General features: G+C 32.0%; 1 protein-coding gene across 3 annotated transcripts in view; it reads right to left on the bottom strand.

Moving 5' to 3' along the window:
* The window catches only part of LOC127717603 (sodium bicarbonate cotransporter 3-like), a 113676-nt gene that overhangs the window by 77760 nt on the left and 15662 nt on the right, over window positions 1-20254 (bottom strand). For all 3 annotated transcript variants that reach the window (XM_052223307.1, XM_052223308.1, XM_052223309.1), the window contains exons 2-4: window positions 16433-16606; window positions 8748-8882; window positions 2262-2403 (exon numbers count right to left, since the gene is read on the bottom strand). In XM_052223307.1, coding sequence (XP_052079267.1) covers window positions 2262-2403; window positions 8748-8882; window positions 16433-16526 — 371 coding nt within the window. In that variant the 5' untranslated portion in view covers window positions 16527-16606. The remainder of the gene's footprint in view (window positions 1-2261; window positions 2404-8747; window positions 8883-16432; window positions 16607-20254) is intronic.

Raw genomic sequence — 20254 nt, 5'->3', positions numbered from 1 at the left:
AAAAAAAAAAAAAATTTTCAAATACTGAATGCTGACTTGACAATGGTTAAACATGGACCAGAGACGGATACGTAAAATCTGTGTACCTTTTCAAAGCACGATTGAGTTTAAGTAGCTCTTTCCAAATTATTTCTTCATGAAAATACTCGAAATGAACGTTAGATAAAGGAATCAATGATAATTTTACATTTTTGAAAAATTGGGATGTAAAATTAAACCTCACCCCTGTGCACATGCGCACACTTATACTGTTCAAACAACGTGGTGATGATTTTTCACTTACAACCTTTATTTTAATACTACCTTTTTTATATTTTCATCAAATCATGTTCATAAACGTATTTCTGATAATCTAAATCTTTTTGACTAAATTAGATGCAAACCGCTGAAGTTAAAAAAAAACAAACTTTTAAATAAATGTACCGATCAATGACCGGTACAAAATAGTTTACCTGTTGCGTGTAAATTATGATCTTATCGTTTTAAATACGTTTTTCTGATAGTATCAATCTGTTTTGTTAAAAAGTAGTTAGGATTTAGACCAGGAATGTTTTTAATTTAAATAAAAAAATAACTTTGAAAAAGATTGATCGATGTCCGGCACAAATAGTTTACCTGACATAGGTGACCACAGGTAAATTTCACCTGTTAGACACTTAATTTACCTTGATTGTAATGAGAGGGGATTATAGAAGGGCTTGTTTATAGAGTACTGTTACTTTAATGACCGGGAAAATGTGGCTGTTTAAGGCCCAAGGTCAAGTCAAAATGATTGATTTTTTGGAATCACATGAACGTTGAAATGGCAAACCTACGTAGGATGTCCGCTTCATGCTTGGCCCAGTCAACCAATGTCCGATAAATTTATATTTGTCAGGCAAATATGTCCATTTTGGAAGCCTTGGATACTTACATAACTAAACTTTATCATTTGTCACCATTTATTCTTGTTTGCATGTCATACATTGTTATACACAATGTACTATTGTACTTTTGTCATACTCAATGTACTATTGTACTTTTGTTATACACAATGTACTATTGTACTTTTGTCATACACACAATGTACTATTGTAGTTTGTTACACACAATGTACTATTGTACTTTTGTCATACACAATGTACTATTGTACTTTTGTTATACACAATGTACTATTGTACTTTTGTCATACACAATGTACTATTGTAGTTTGTTATACACAATGTACTATTGTAGTTTGTTATACACAATGTACTATTGTACTTTTGTTACACACAATGTACTATTGTAGTTTGTTATACACAATGTACTATTGTAGTTTGTTACACACAATGTACTATTGTAGTTTGTTATACACAATGTACTATTGTACTTTTGTTACACACAATGTACTATTGTAGTTTGTTATACACAATGTACTATTGTAGTTTGTTACACACAATGTACTATTGTAGTTTGTTACACACAATGTACTATTGTACTTTTGACACACACAATGTACTATTGTACTTTTGTCATACACAATGTACTATTGTAGTTTGTTATACACAATGTACTATTGTAGTTTGTTACACACAATGTACTATTGTAGTTTGTTATACACAATGTACTATTGTACTTTTGTTACACACAATGTACTATTGTAGTTTGTTATACACAATGTACTATTGTAGTTTGTTACACACAATGTACTATTGTAGTTTGTTACACACAATGTACTATTGTACTTTTGACACACACAATGTACTATTGTACTTTTGTCATACACAATGTACTATTGTAGTTTGTTATACACAATGTACTATTGTAGTTTGTTACACACAATGTACTATTGTACTTTTGACACACACAATGTACTATTGTACATTTGTCATAGTAATCACAATGCACTATTGTACTTTTGTTACACACAATGTACTATTGTAGTTTGTTACACACAATGTACTATGAGATGAGCTTAATGTAATCTAACAGCTGATTAATCTTGAGCATGTTGGTTGATAATCAACTGCAGTTTCAGTATCCCTCTAAAATATGGCCAGCTTGACCCTTACATTAGAGAATTTAATCTTATTTTATGGTAAAGCATGATAAACACAGGATATCCAATTACATTTAATGACATCTTGATGTAAGTATCTTTATGTATAATTCACAACAATTTCACTAACTAACGTGACCTATCTATTTTCTAACAAACAAACTTTCACAGCTAGGCCAATATAGTTCAGGAACTTTATTCTAATAATGTGTTTTTATTATATTAAGAGTTGACAGAATACCTAGCAGTTTCTTTCCACTGTGGTTCCTTCCCATCCACAGTTATAAGTTCTTCTAATTCACAAAACAATTCATGGGAGGTATGTTCATCATCATCATCTTCTCCAAGTAGGTACTGAATTCTCATACGAGGAGGTGTGGTGGCTGAAAAAATAATTAACAATTACTTCAGAATATAAGCAACAAGAATCTGTGTCCATAAAACACCATGACCCAATCACATTAAAATTATATGTTCAGTGAACATTGAAATTGGGGTCCAAATCCAGAATTTGGTATATAATTTAAATAGTTAACACCAAAATGGACATGTTTGAACTTGATGTGACCACTACTACAGGATAGATGGTTGATCTGAATAGAAAACATATTGCTCAAAGACTATCGAACGTTGGGGTATAAAAACGTGGGGTGTATGTCAGTGAGACAGCAACCAAGAAACATAAGTATAACCCAAAACATTAATGACTACCTTTACCCAATATATAACCAAGAAGCAGTCTTCATGCTTCAAGTGCTTGGCTAAAGAGACATCTGACCTGGCAAAAAATAATCATCGGACCTGTAAAAAGTAAAATAACAAAAATACCAAACTCCAAGAATTTTTACTACAAGCCAATACAATCTATACAAAATTTTCCAAAGAATTCATGTTGGTCCTGTGGCTGCACAACTTCAAATAAAATGCTCCGCAGGGCGCAGCTTGATACGACCGCAGAGGTTGAACCCTGAACAGTTGGGGCAAGTATGGACACAACATTCAAGCTTGATACAGCTCTGAATTTGGATTGTGATTAAATATTTGACACAGCATAGGTTTCTGACACAGAATGAATGTGGTCTAAGAACTTAAAAATTTTAAATTGGACATTCACCTATTATGGTCCAATATCCAAAATCTAAATACATGGTTAGATTCAGCATATTAATGAACCCCCAAGAATTCAATTTTTGATGAAATCAAACAAAGTTTAATTTTGGACCCTTTTGACCTCAATGTGGACAAAGTTGATAACAGGGCCCAAAAATCAAAAATCTAAATACATGGTTAGATTCAGCATATCAAAGAACCCCATATATTCAATTTTTGTTGAAATCAAACAAAGTTTAATTTTGGACCCTTTTGACCTCGTGGTGGACAAAGTTGATAACAGGGCCCAAAAATCAAAAATCTAAATACATGGTTAGATTCAGCATATCAAAGAACCCCATATATTCAATTTTTATTGAAATCAAACAAAGTTTAATTTTGGACCCCGATTTGGACCAACTTGAAAACTGGGCCCATAATCAAAAATCTAAATACATGTTTAGATTCAGCATTCAAAAAACCCTAAGAATTCAATTTTTGTTAAAATCAAACAAAGTTTAATTTTGGACCCTTTGGACCTTAATGTAGACCAATTAGAAAACGGAACCAAAAATTAAGAATCTAAATACACGGTTAGATTCGGCATATCAAAGAACCCTTATAATTCAATTTCTGTTGAAATCAAACAAAGTTAAATTTTGGACCCCGATTTGGACCAACTTGAAAACTGGGCCCATAATCAAAAATCTAAATACATGGTTAGATTCAGCATATCAAAGAACCCCATATATTCAATTTTTGTTGAAATCAAACAAAGTTTAATTTTGGACCCTTTTGACCTCAATGTGGACAAAGTTGATAACGGGGCCCAAAAATCAAAAATCTAAATACATGGTTAGATTCAGCATATCAAAGAACCCCATATATTCAATTTTTGTTGAAATCAAACAAAGTTTAATTTTGGACCCCGATTTGGACCAACTTGAAAACTGGGCCCATAATCAAAAATCTAAATACATGGTTAGATTCAGCATATCAAAGAACCCCATATATTCAATTTTTGTTGAAATCAAACAAAGTTTAATTTTGGACCCCGATTTGGACCAACTTGAAAACTGGGCCCATAATCAAAAATCTAAATACATGGTTAGATTCAGCATATCAAAGAACCCCATATATTCAATTTTTGTTGAAATCAAACAAAGTTTAATTTTGGACCCTTTTGACCTCGTGGTGGACAAAGTTGATAACAGGGCCCAAAAATCAAAAATCTAAATACATGGTTAGATTCAGCATATCAAAGAACCCCATATATTCAATTTTTATTGAAATCAAACAAAGTTTAATTTTGGACCCCGATTTGGACCAACTTGAAAACTGGGCCCATAATCAAAAATCTAAATACATGGTTAGATTCAGCATATCAAAGAACCCCATATATTCAATTTTTGTTGAAATCAAACAAAGTTTAATTTTGGACCCTTTTGACCTCAATGTGGACAAAGTTGATAACGGGGCCCAAAAATCAAAAATCTAAATACATGGTTAGATTCAGCATATCAAAGAACCCCATATATTCAATTTTTGTTGAAATCAAACAAAGTTTAATTTTGGACCCCGATTTGGACCAACTTGAAAACTGGGCCCATAATCAAAAATCTAAATACATGGTTAGATTCAGCATATCAAAGAACCCCATATATTCAATTTTTGTTGAAATCAAACAAAGTTTAATTTTGGACCCCGATTTGGACCAACTTGAAAACTGGGCCCATAATCAAAAATCTAAATACATGGTTAGATTCAGCATATCAAAGAACCCCATATATTCAATTTTTGTTGAAATCAAACAAAGTTTAATTTTGGACCCCGATTTGGACCAACTTGAAAACTGGGCCCATAATCAAAAATCTAAATACATGGTTAGATTCAGCATATCAAAGAACCCCATATATTCAATTTTTGTTGAAATCAAACAAAGTTTAATTTTGGACCCTTTTGACCTCGTGGTGGACAAAGTTGATAACAGGGCCCAAAAATCAAAAATCTAAATACATGGTTAGATTCAGCATATCAAAGAACCCCATATATTCAATTTTTATTGAAATCAAACAAAGTTTAATTTTGGACCCCGATTTGGACCAACTTGAAAACTGGGCCCATAATCAAAAATCTAAATACATGGTTAGATTCAGCATATCAAAGAACCCCATATATTCAATTTTTGTTGAAATCAAACAAAGTTTAATTTTGGACCCTTTTGACCTCAATGTGGACAAAGTTGATAACGGGGCCCAAAAATCAAAAATCTAAATACATGGTTAGATTCAGCATATCAAAGAACCCCATATATTCAATTTTTGTTGAAATCAAACAAAGTTTAATTTTGGACCCCGATTTGGACCAACTTGAAAACTGGGCCCATAATCAAAAATCTAAACACATGGTTAGATTCAGCATATCAAAGAACCCCATATATTCAATTTTTGTTGAAATCAAACAAAGTTTAATTTTGGACCCCGATTTGGACCAACTTGAAAACTGGGCCCATAATCAAAAATCTAAATACATGGTTAGATTCAGCATATCAAAGAACCCCATATATTCAATTTTTGTTGAAATCAAACAAAGTTTAATTTTGGACCCTTTTGACCTCGTGGTGGACAAAGTTGATAACAGGGCCCAAAAATCAAAAATCTAAATACATGGTTAGATTCAGCATATCAAAGAACCCCATATATTCAATTTTTATTGAAATCAAACAAAGTTTAATTTTGGACCCCGATTTGGACCAACTTGAAAACTGGGCCCATAATCAAAAATCTAAATACATGGTTAGATTCAGCATATCAAAGAACCCCATATATTCAATTTTTGTTGAAATCAAACAAAGTTTAATTTTGGACCCCGATTTGGACCAACTTGAAAACTGAGCCCATAATCAAAAATCTAAATACATGTTTAGATTCAGCATATCAGAGAACCCTAAGAATTCAATTTTTGTTAAAATCAAACAAAGTTTAATTTTGGACCCTTTGGACCTTAATGTAGACCAATTTGAAAACGGAACCAAAAATTAAGAATCTAAATACACGGTTAGATTCGGCATATCAAAGAACCCCAATAATTGAATTTCTGATGAAATCAAACAAAGTTAAATTTTGGACCCTTTGGACCTCAATGTGGACCAATTTAAAAACGGGGCCCAAAATCCAAAAACTTAATACACGGTTAGATTCAGCATATTAAAGAACCCCAAGAATTCAAGAATAAAACCCTATTGAAATTGATCAAGAAATAAGCAATTTATACGAAGTATCTTCTTTTGCACAATACTGTACAATTGACAATTTCTTGCTATTGCGCAATATTGTGCTATTGGATATTTCTTGCTATTGCGCAATACTGTGCAATTGGAGATTTCTTGCTATTGTGCAATACTGTGCAATTGAACATTTCTTGCTATTGTGCAATACTGTGCAATTGAAAATTTCTTGCTATTGCACAATACTTATTATATAATAATTTACACATTCTGTTTGGTGTGTATCTCCTACCATATCATTATTATTTGCTTTTAAATATAAATCAGAAATAACCAACTTAAAATGGAAAATTTTAAAAGAAAAAAAAAGGAAAAAAAGAAAAAAAAAGAAAACCCCCCCCCCCCCCCCAAAATTTTTTGAACCCCCTTATGATTCATCACCCCCAAACTCAATCCCAGCCTTCCCTTTGTGGTATGGTACCTTGCAGTACAATTTCAGAGAGATCCATACACTTGAACACAAGTTATTGTCTGGAAACTAGAAAAATGCTTATTTTTGGCCCCTTTTTGGCCCCCAATTCCTAAACGTTTCGGGCAATTACCCCCAAACTCAATTCCAGCTTTCCCTTTGTGATATGGAACCTTGTAGTACAATTTCAGAAATATCCAAACACTTACACACAAGTTATTGTCATGAAACTAGAAAAATGCTTGTTTTTTGCCCCTTTTGTGGCCCCTAATTCCTAAAATTTTGAGGCAATTACCCCCAAAATCAATAACAGCCTTCCCTTTGTGATATGGAACCTTGTGGTACAATGTCAGAGAGATCCATACACTTACACACAAGTTATTGTCTGGAAGTTACAAAAATGCTTATTTTTGGCCCCTTTTTGGCCCATAATTCCTTAACTGTTGGTACCATAACCCCCAAAATCAATCCCAACCTTCCTTTCGTGGTATAGAACCTTATGGTAAAATTTCATGGAGATCCATTCACTTAAACTAAAGTTAGAGTGCGAAAACCAATGTGTCTTCGGACGACGACGATGACGACGACGACGCCGACGACGACGCCAACGTCATACCAATATACGACCAAAAAATTTTTAATTTTTGCGGTCATATAAAAACTGTCAAGAAGTCATCATAATATCTATAAAAATTAATTATAATGAATGATTTGATATTTACATGTAGTCTAGAACTTTATTCCGTGGAGTTGTATAGGGTATGGGATTTTCAGATCTGCTTTGTGAATCAGGAAGTGACTGACTGGCTTTATGATTGCCAATTTAATTGCTTACATCCACTTCATTTGAACTCTGGTGGATAGTTGTCTCATTGGCAATCATACCACATCTTCTTATTTTTATTTTGAATTTTATTATACCCACCTGGTATAGAATATTTATCTCTTAAAACAACCTTTGTGTTTGTTTCAACTATCTGATGAACTAGTGTCATTAGTACACATGCACTAGTGCAGTATCTTTGTATTTCTAGTGAAGCTAATCAAATTAAATGCTTTTTTTCTACATTGATTTTTACATCATATACAAATGTACGCACTAACTTTCCATTTATTTTGCTACTTATATTATCTAGGTAATAGTGGGAACAAATTAACAAACATAAAAAATTCAAAAATTGTCAAGCTTGAAATTGCCCCAGGTCTAGGACAAGTGTGAAGTGCTTCCCCTTACCTAGTAGATATATAACCACCCTCCATAAGCTGTTCTAGTGGAGTACTCCTGTAGCTCAGTTGGTAGAGTGGTGGCTTACTGTGCCAGGGGACCCAGGTTCGATTCCTGGCTAGCAGCATTTTTAGATCCATGGTCAACATATGAAAACACTCTAATGTAATAAAATCATTACCTCTACTTCTACCATATTGCATATTGTATGTTCAGGAAAAAAGAAGTATTCATGGGATCGCCAAAAAAAATAAATAGGGAATGTGTCCATCGGAAACAGATGATGCCCCCGCTTGCATTTAACATTATAAAGGGACATAACTCAAGAACTGTAAAAGTGATGCTACCCAAATTCTTAACATTTGGTTGAGGCAAACTAAAGTTAGAGAACAGAAACGAATATTTCAGCAACTTTTCCATTTGTAATGGGGCATAACTCTAGAACAGTAAAAGTGACGCCACAAAAATTCAAACTTGATCTGTGTTTTGTGGTAATAAGCATTGTGTATAAGTTCCATAACATTTGGTTGAGGCAAACTAAAGTTAGAGAACGGAAAGTAATTTTGGGACGTACATACAGACGGACAGGTAAAACTTAATGCCCCCTCCGCTACGGCATGTAACTATGATGACACAATGATGGAGTGAGACAATATGTTGGGGTATACATATTCTTTTTACATACATTTATTATGTGTATGGATCTAGGATGACTTACAGCTGTTGTCAGTTTCCTCAGCCTTAATTCTCTCAACACCTGTCTTTTTATGTTTGTGGTGACGTCTACGTCGCATCCCATGATGATGTTTAGGTAACTGTAATCCAATGTATACTGTTTCTTGATGTCTGTGGTCTGTCAAATATTCAATTAAAATAAGTAAGAATGAATACATCAAAGTAACAAAAACTTACTATAAACATGATAAACATGATAAACACTATAAACATGATAAACATGATAAACATGATAAACATGATAAACAAAGGCAATCTTATAATGAGGCCACTTTTTTGCTCATGTCATATCTAAACTTTAGTCCATTTCCACGTTTGTGATGTCATGGTGACATCACAATTGAATTTTCTGAACTTAAAAGAGTCCAGATTAAGTCAGCCTGTTCATTTATCAAATTCCTTTACATAGTTTAAAAGGCTTGACTATACCGGTAATTTTCAGGGTTCAAATGTACCTAATGCACATATAAAATGAGTGAAAATATCCCCACACATACATGTATTCGTTAAACAAATTAAAATTAGAATTGGGCGCCTGCTAACATGTTTAACCCGGCCACATTCTGTATGTGCCTGTCCCAAGTCAGGAGCCTGTAATTCAGTGGTTGTTGTTTCTTGCTGTTATCATATTTGTTTTTCATTTATTATTTTGAACATAAATCAGGCCGTTGGTTCTCTCGTTTGAATTGTTTTATATTTTTCATAACGGAACCTTTTAAAGCTGACTATGCAAAAGGGGTTTTACTCATTGTTGAAGGCCGTATCGTGACCTATAATTTTTAATTTCTGTGTCATTTGGTCTCTTGTGGAATGTTGTCACATTGGCAATCATACCACATCTTCTTATTTTTATATAAAAGTATTGATCATGTTGATGTAAAGGGCTCACTTATCATTAGATGCATGAATCTCTGTAAACAGGTTTTATGCATAGAAATTGTAAAAATACAATGAAATAATTATAACAACCTGCTAAAATATCCATGTTTACATAATATATTACAGTCAAATTTTCTTTTACTTTTTATCAATCAATACATTAAATTAGAAGTCCTCCTGTGAAGACATGAGTTTGCTACATCAAATCAGATAAATCTTTAAATCAACAATGAATAATAATGTAAATTCAGAAATTATTAAGTGCATTTATCATGATTGCAAACATTGAACACAAATGCAGGACTACATGTAATTAAAGCAATTTCAGGAATTTCTTAAAATTAGGAATTACAAATAAGGCTATTCAAATTCAAATGCAAGTTTTCAAATTTTTGAAACACATCCCAATTGCAATTTTCTAAATATTTTTGAATTAACAGTAATTAATTCACAAACAAGAAAAGAGCTACCAAATTGACAGCACACAGGGTTTTCTGTTCTTTGAAGGCACTGACAGGCTTGTTTGACCTTTGAGGTTTTGTGCCTAGCTATTTTTAACCTATTAAGGACCATAACTCTTAAACGGAATAAGTGAAAATCATCAATTCAAAATTGACCTCCATTTTGTCACCAATAACAACATATTAAATTTGAAAAGCATTGGATAAACGGTTCATAAGTTATTGAAAGAAACTGTTGGCAGCCGCCTGTGCACCGCCTACCGCCTGCCATACATGTACTTCACCAAATTAGAGAACCTTAGTAAGCGCGCTCACATACCCCACGTCCCCACATTGTCATTGGAGAAATAAAATAACTGTAAGAAAAATAAAATGCTTTGCTGGGCGCAGCTTGATACCACCGCAGAGGTCGAACCCTGAACAGTTGGGGCAAGTATGGACACAACATTCAAGCTTGATACAGCTCTGAATTTGGATTGTGATTAAATATTTGACACAGCATAGGTTTCTGACACAGAAAGAATGTGGTCTAAGAACTTCAATTTTTTTAATTTACCTATTATGGTCCAATGTCCAAAATCAAAATACATGGTTAGATTCAGCATATCAAAGAACCCCATATATTTAATTTTTGTTGAAATCAAACAAAGTTTAATTTTGGACCCCAACTTGGACAAACTTGAAAACTGGTCCCATAATCAAAAATCAAAGTACCCAAAGAATTCAATTTTTGTTAAAATCAAACTAAGTTTAATTTTGGATCCTTTGGACCTTAATGTAGACCAATTTAAAAATGGGACCCAAAATTTAAAATCTAAAAACACGGTTAGATTTGGCATATCAAAGAACCCCAATAATCCAATTTTTGATGAAATCAAACAAAGTTTAATTTTGGACCCTTTTGACCTCAATATGAACCATTTTGATAGCGGGCCCACAAATAAAAAATCTAAATACATGGCAAGATTCAGCATATCAAAGAACCCCATATATTCAATTTTTGTTGAAATCAAACAAAGTTTAATTTTGGACCCCAATTTGGACCAACTTGAAAACTGGGCTAAAAATCTAAAATCTAAATAAATGTTTAGATTCAGCATATCAAAGAACCCCATATATCCAATTTTTGTTGAAATCAAACAAAGTTTAATTTTGGACCCAAACTTGGACCAACTTGAAAACTGGGCCCATTATCAAAAATCTAAACACATGTTTAGATTCAGCATATCAAAGAACCCCAAGAATTCAATTTTTGTTAAAATCAAACTAAATTTAATTTTGGACCCTTTTGACCTCAATGTGGACAAAGTTGATAACGGGGCCCAAAAATCAAAAATCTAAATACATGGTTAGATTCAGCATATCAAAGAACCCCATATATTCAATTTTTGTTGAAATCAAACAAAGTTTAATTTTGGACCCTTTTGACCTCAATATGAACCAATTTGATAGCGGGGTCCACAAATAAAAAATCTAAATACATGGTTAGATTCAGCATATCAAAGAACCCCATATATTCAATTTTTGTTGAAATCAAACAAAGTTAAATTTTGGACCCCAATTTGGACCAACTTGAAAACTGGGCCAAAAATCAAAAATCTAAATACATGTTTAGATTCAGCATATCAAAGAACCCCGTATATTCAATTTTTGTTAAAATCAAACAAAGTTTAATTTTGGACCCTTTGGACCTTAATGTAGACCAATTTGAAAACTGGACCCAAAATTAAAAATCTAAATACACGGTTAGATTCGGCATAACAAATAAATAAATGTGGTCAAAGATTTTACAAATCAAATGCGCCATATTGTCCAATTAAAGATTACTTCTTGAAATTTTTCAATATTTGAAATTTGAAAAAAAAATAATATTTGAAGAATAATTCTTTTTAATTTCTGAAATCTTAAATGAGAAAAAATTGACCCCCCACAATTTCTTTAAACCCCCCCCCCCCCTTTTTTCCCCAAAAAAATTCTTTCCCTCAAGATATGGTCATAATCTCAATTCAAATTTCCAATGGAGTTTGAAACCATAATTACCCATTTAAATTTACCATAGTGCTAACTTAATCTATTTTATAATAGAATTTAAAATATAGTGTCAAATCTTTCATATGGATTTTGTTGTAAAAAAAAAAAGATGCAACATTTGCAGATGTTTTTACTGGTCTTCCTTTATAAATATGCATTTCTTTAAACATAATTTAAAAGCAGTGTAAGGGAAGTAACCAAAACGTTGTATTTGGATTACCTCCCTTACACTGTTTTAAATTATCTTAATTGTTCATTAACCATTACTTTATACATAATTTAAAAGTAGTGTAAGGGAGATAATTTCAATGATGTATTCGATTTATCTCCCTTACACTGCTTTAAATTATGTTTTGTACTAAAGTATTTGTCCATTAACCAGGACAACCTTGTTTTTCCCCCTTTTTTGCCCCTAATTCTTAAACGATTTGAGCCATAACCCCCCAAAGTAAATCCCAACCATCCCTTTGTGGTATGGAAACTTGTAGTATAATTTCAGAGAGATCCATACACCGTTCCACAGTTATTGTCTGGAAACTAGAAAATGCTTATTTTTGGCCCCTAATTCCTTAACTGTTGGTATCATAACCCCCAAAATCAATCCCCACCTTCCTTTTGTGGTATTGAACCTTATGGTAAAATTTCATAGAGATCCATTCACTTAAACTAAAGTTAGAGTGCGAAAACTAATGCGTCTTCAGACGACGACGACGCCAACGTCATATCAATATATGACCACAAAAATTTTTTTTGCGGTCGTATAAAAATTGTATAAGAAAAAAAAATTGAATCATAATTTCCTGTCGATATGCACATCTACCTAGTATGTCCTTATTATCTACAAAGTTTCATGAAATTCTGTTGTGTGGTTTCAGAGGAGTTGCAATGACAAACTGTTGCAGAGGTATATTGAAGCAAATAAGTTCAAAGGGGCGTAACTCCTAGAAAAATCAAAGCATCGTTGATGTTGTGATCCAGCCATATTTATAGCTAGTCTGATATTCTTTCTGACCATACTTTTTCAAATTTTTTTTCTCTTTTCATTCTAAATCTTACTGTAAAATTTCTATGTTATTTTCCAAAGGAAATAAAAATATTAATGCAAATATAGATATATATATTGATATTTCAATTTTAGACTCTGTCAGATTTTTTTTGACAATAATTTAAAGGGAAATCGTCAAATAAGTAAAATATTTTTTTATATGCCATTTATAATAACTGGCTTTATAATTTCCAGAAAGAGGACTTAGAAATGCACTTTCTCAACAACAAAAATTAAAAAAAAATAATAACTATTTTTTTATCTAAATTGGTGTTCATTCTTCATTAAGAAAAAATACATTTCCTGTATTCGAATTTAAATGTACAAATACCTAATGATGAGATATTTCCTATTACTGTTAAATAGCAATATAAAGGGATATAAATGTAGAACAAACAAATACATTTTATTGCAGAAAATGCTCAGGTAAGAGTTATGCAATTTTGTATAATATTTCAACCAAATTTCTGATAGTTTTAAATAATTAATTTGAACTTGATTATTGACTTATGTCAGATGATAATGACACTCTAATTTTACAAGTGAAATAAAATTTGCTTGCATTTTTTATACATATTTTTTTAATTTTTTGTCTTTTCTTTGAAAAAAAAACACATCTGATTAATCATTCAGCTAGCTACTAGCAAAACTAACAGAATATTTTAGTGTAGATTACAATAAATAAATACATTTTTAGGTTTACTATTGAGAATGTGTGTATTCAGTTAGGTGTGTAATAAATTGTGTCTATTTAATTATGTAACAGGTCATGAGATATTAACTGTGGTGAATTAAGACTGGGGTCGTTTCCAATTAATACTTGCACCTTTGAGTGTAATTATTTGAAAATCATGACAGTTGATAATCATACTGACTCTTACTTGCCTATGGAAAGAATTGGAGTAATACCATTTCAAAAAAAGTGTGGGAATCAACTTAGATATATTAATACAGATGTTGACCTACATTTCATTGAACAACAACTTACACAAGCATAAGATACTAATATAATACTCTCAAAATTCTTATCAACTGATTCAATTGATGTACAAATACTTTTTCAAATTAATTCATAAATAGTAAATCATTATAAATTTTAATTTACAAAGGAACTATATGCAAGTGTATATCTAAAATAAAAGGGTTGTTCGACCAATCTTTTCTTGATTTAAGGACAAATAACATGTCAAACTTTGGCAGTTGATGATTAAAATGGTGTAGAAAGTTTCTGCAAGTCATAAAAACACATAATTAGTTTCATATCATGTCTTCAACTTAGTAGTCTTCACCATCTCCAAAAACAGAGTGATCGCATAGATCCAGCATGGCTGAATCAAAAATTGATTCGTAATTTCCTGTCGATATGCACATCTACCTAGTATGTCCTTATTATCTACAAAGTTTCATGAAATTCTGTTGTGTGGTTTCAGAGGAGTTGTGATGACAAACTGTTGCAGAGGTATATTGAAGCAAATAAGTTCAAAGGGGCGTAACTCCTAGAAAAAAAATTGAATTGTAATTTCCTGTCGATATGCACATCTACGTAGTATGTCCTTATTATCTGAAAAGATTTCATGAAATTCTGTTGTGTGGTTTGAGAGGAGATGCGATGACAAAAGGTTGAAGTAATATATTGGGCAAATAAGTTCAAAGGGGCGTAACTCCTGGAAAAAAAATTAAATCGTAATTCCCTGTCAATATGCACATCTACGTAGTATGTCCTTATTATCTGAAAAGGTTTCATGAAATTCTGTTGTGTGGTTTGAGAGGAGTTGCGATGACAAAAGGTTGCAGTAGTATATTGGGCAAATAAGTTCAAAGGAGCGTAACTCCTGGAAAAAAAATTGAATCGTAATTTCCTGTCAATATGCACAACTACATAGTATGTCCTTATTATCTAAAAAGGTTTCGTGAAATTCTGTTGTGTGGTTTGAGAGGAGTTGCGATGACAAGAAACAGGACTGATGGACTGACAGACTGACGGACGGACAGACGGGTCAAAAACATTATACCCTCCGCAACTCGTTGCGTGGGGTATAATTAATAACTGGATTTTTCATTTACAAAACCCATTTAAAAACCACTAGTGAATCTTATATGGAAAAATTCGTAAGGGTTCCGCGGAACCCAGTGTCTCACCCACTTTTTCTGTTAATCGCAGGCTCAACAAAAATGAGGAAGTAAATCAATAAAAATTTTCCTCTTGGTACTATCTTTTGATTGTTAGAAGCTTCTGTCCAAGTTTGGTAAAAATCCAGGATAGTTTATGAATCTAATAAATGTTTAAAAACTTTTAACTGCAGACTGAATGTAATGTTAACTGGAAGAAAACAAAATTTCCTTCTAGATACTAGCATTTGATCATAAACAAGCTTCTGTCCAAGTTTGGTACAAATCCAAAATAGTATAAGAAAGTTATTAAAATTTTAAAAACTTTAACCACAGAGTGAATATGTTGTTTCCTGGCAGAAAATCTAAGTTCATTTAAAAGTAAAATACGGAAAAAATGTATTTATATTTTTACAAAATTTCCTTCTAGATACTAGCTTTTGATCATAAACGAGCTTCTGTCCAAGTTTGGTACAAATCCAAAATAGTATAAGAAAGTTATTAAAATTATAAAAACTTTAACCACAGAGTGAATGTGTTGTTTCCTGGCAGAAAATCTAAGTCCATTTAAAAGTAAAATAAGGAAAAAATGGATTATTTTTTTACAAAATTTACTTCTAGATACTATCTTATGATCATAAACAAGCTTCTGTCCAAGTTTGGTACAAACCCAGGTTGGTTTAAGAAAGTTATTAAAATTTTAAAAACTTTAACCACAGAGTGAATGTAATATTTCCCGGCAGAAAAACTAAGTCCATTTATAAATAAAATACGGAAAAAATGGAATTTTATTTTTACAAATTTACTTCTGGATACTATCTTATGATCATAAACAAGCTTCTGTCCAAGTTTGGTAGAAATCCAGGATAGTTTAAGAAAGTTAACCACAGAGTGAATATTTGTGGACGCCGCCACCGCCAACGGAATGTAGGATCGCTTTGTCTCGCTTTTTCGACTAAAGTCGAAGGCCGACAAAAAAGAAACCCTTCAAATCTGACCAATAGATGAAGATGACAGACAAACAACAGCCCATAAAACAATACACAGGAAAAAAAACACTGAGCATTACAAACCTCTCAACAAAACCAAGGGTGAACTGACAGGTGCTCTGAATTTACAAGCAAGTAAAATGCTTTGGATTACCTTTTATGTCAGCATCACTGGGCACATGTGCATTGGCAAATGATCCCAAATCCCTAATGGGTAAATTGGGTATAGTGGGTGTATCCATAGGCATTATGATTTTTATTTATAGATTCAAATTATTTTATCCTCTTCACTGTATTCTTCCATGTTCATTCTGATACAGAATTATTCCTGAAAATAGAAAAAAAAAAAATGATTTTATTTCAACTAAATATTTACATCAGGGAGTTTAAAGAAATGTAAGTACAAAAAAATACAATGTTCCCTCTAGATCTATGTCCTTTGGTTTTTTGTGTTGTTGTGTTGCTGTCACATTGGCATATAAGCCACATTTTACTTATTTACAGATCAAGGGATATATGCTCAACATGCTCAAGTACAAGGTCCACTACTTCCTTTCATAGACATACCTTGGAGTTGGAAGTACAATAAACCATTCAAAATATTCAATAGCATCAATATCATATTAGCATGCAGATACCTTTGAAATGGAGGCCATGTTTTAAGGATACTGACAACAGGACCTATGTGTCCCTTTTTAGTTTTAGCTCTGTGCTTGTTTTCTTTTATCCATCATAATAACATGCAGAAACCGTTGAAATGGAGGCCATGTTTTAATGATGCTGACAACAGGACCTATGTTTTAGCTCTGTGCTTGTTTTCTTTTATCCATCATAATAACATACAGATACCGTTGAAATGGAGGCCATGTTTTAAGGACCCTGCCTATATCACCCATGTGTCCCTTTTTAGTTTTAGTTTTGTGCTTGTTTTCTTTTATCCTTTCTGGTACATATATATTTGACCCTTTTTCCCCTACTGTCAGTCAGGGGAATTACTGAAATAAGTGATTTATAAAATCACTTATTTAAGTAGCAAATTCGAAATTTTGTCACAAATTGTGATTTCGTAGTTTTACCAATATTTTAAACATACAGGTTTAGATTATATCTTATTATTAGTAAAATTGAAAAAAAATGAACCTTTTGCTTCTTTTACGTAGCAAGGTTTATGCCTTTGATGCAATCATTTAGCTGTAAATTCTATATTTGTTGAAAAAAATGCTATAATGAAGGCTTTACATAATGAACTGATACTTTCTTAACAGATTTTTCCTGTAAATTCAAGGTTTCATCTTACAGATTATGTAATAAAATTTTACTGTTCGAGATCAACATTTCACTGTTTTCGGGGGGTGGGGGTTGAAATTAGTGAGGGTAATTAAAATAATAATACTTAAAGAAGTGATTTTTTTGGAAGAAAATAGAGGTATGATACCTAAACAAGTGATTTTCATGTCATTATCTGAGACTCAGTACAAGGTCGTCACCTGACATGACCGGTCATCCTACCAACACAGATGTTGGTTCTGATAATTTTAGCAACAAATTAGTCCCTGGATCAATAGCATTGTATATTTAAAGCTACAATAAAATTAAATCCCTTAGTCTAGTGATTTATTTGTACTACTTAAATAGGTGATTATTAAAGAAAGACAACTCTTACTTCCAACATTTGTGCACAAAATGTTACTTGAATCAGTGACTTAGAAATCATTCAATTAAGTAAGTCCTCTGACTGACTGTATATGTACAGTGAAAACTGTATCAACTGAACAATAAGATCAAATAATTTTCTGGGTTTAGCCATGTTCAAAGAATATTGATGCTGTTATAGAGAGACTTTTGAGCCAGTCTTGTTAAGACTAGTTTCTGGCTAAGTCACTATAAAAATAAGAAGATGAGGTATGATTACCAATGAGACATCTCTCTACCAGAGACCAAATGACATAGAAGTTAACAACTACAGGTCACTGTATGGCCTTCAATAATGAGCAAAACCCATACTGTTTGTTTTTTGTTTTATAAAGATTTAACTGTATATAATGTCTGACATACATGACCTAGGTGTCATATAATCACATCCATTATTCATTTTCTCAACAGAACTGCATCTTAGTGTGTAATGTAATTCTTATTTTTTCCAGATAATCTGAATCACAACACTACATAGCATAGGATATCTTTTGATGTGAAAACAACAAAAATCTCCATCAGTGAGATAAAAGACAGAAAATAGATTATATTCTAAGCCTCTTTTGTATCCACAAGTCAATGTAAGAATGGATAATAAAGTCTATCTATAAAAATATCCCCAAATCAATGTCTAAAAGGATAATAAATTCTGTCTATTAAAATAATCCCAAATCAACGTCTGAATGGATAATAAATTAAAGTCCATCCATCATGTCTATAAAAATATCCCCAAATTAATGTCTGAATAGATCACAAAGTCTATCTATAAAGATATCCTCAAATCAACGTCTGAATGAATAATAAATTAAAGTCCATCTATAATAAATGGGGAATGTGTCCATGGGACACAGATGATGCCCCCGTTTGCATATCATATAAAGTTATAAAGGGACAAAACTGAAGAACTTTACAATTGATGCTACCCAAATTTGTACTTGATCTGAGTTTTGTGGTAATAAGTATTGTGTATAAGTTTCGTAATATTTGGTTGAGTCAAACTTAATTTAGAGAACAGAAACGAAAAATTCAGCAATTTTTCCATTTGTAAAGGGGCATAACTCTAGAACAGTAAAAGTGATACCATCAAAATTCCATCTTGATCTATATTTTGTGGTAATAAGCATTATGTATAAGTTTAATAACATTTGGTTGAAACTAACTTCAGAGAACGAAAACGAAAAATTCAGCAATTTTTTCCATTTGTAAAGGGGCATAACTCTAGAACAGTTAAAGTGACACCACCAAAATTCAAACTTGATCTGTATTTTGTGGTAATAAGCATTGTGTATAAGTTTCATAACATTTGGTTGAGGCAAACTAAAGTTAGAGGACGGAAACGGAGGGGAAGAGGATATATATAAAAAGAAAACTTGAATTACAATGAAAGCAGACCACACCAACCCAGCCACCTGTCTTTGTTTTATAAAATGATGCAGTTGCTATTTTATAAACTTGCAACCGAAGTTATAAAGTTGTAAAACATAGAATGGGAAATAGTTGCACTTCTGGAAATGGTTCAATGATTTTAGAAACAGCCAGCAGTATTGCAGTCTTCTTCCCTCTAAAGGGACAGTAGGTCACAATTTTTTTAAAGCTTTTTTTTTCAGTGACAAAATAAATATGATTTATATTATATACAAATCCAATCCCAATTAACACTACCCATTGCATGCATTGCATCTGATAATTTGTGCATGCAAGATAGAATTATTGCAAATTCCAATGTTACGACACATTATTCAGATCAATTTCATTTCAAATTTGACTAAATAAGTCTGACAGCTAAAATAGAATTTTTAATCATACTACAATGAAGCAAAAAGCTATTTCTTTATATATAAATGATAATCTTTTAATGATAAAAATAGATAAATATATCATTTTTCTAAATCATCATATCTGAAAATCCTGCATCTTGCAGGAAATTATTATAGAATGGACAAAAAAGTAGATGGAATATATTTTGAAAGAAATCAGAAAAGGGCTGATATCCCTAATAGGAGATTGGATTTATATGTTGCTTCTCTATGGTGTATGATTGTATACACAAATAGGTAGTATTAGTATTTAAGGCTTTTTAAAGTGACCATTCATAATTGTATATAAAGTCAATGACATTTACTAATATAAACAGATAATACAATGACCGATAAGCTTGCACCTTAAAACAGAAAGTACTACACATCTAGTACAGACTAAACATGCACCTGTGATACAACAAATATGTCAAAATATATGACATGAAAATATGTGCCATTTCATTTAACCTAAATATAAGGAGTTG

Source organism: Mytilus californianus, unplaced genomic scaffold (assembly GCF_021869535.1).
Source record: "Mytilus californianus isolate M0D057914Y unplaced genomic scaffold, xbMytCali1.0.p SCAF_10, whole genome shotgun sequence".
Classification (NCBI taxonomy): Eukaryota; Metazoa; Mollusca; class Bivalvia; order Mytilida; family Mytilidae; genus Mytilus; species Mytilus californianus.
Note: the sequence above shows the minus strand (reverse complement) of the source record. Positions and strands in the feature narration are given on the sequence as shown.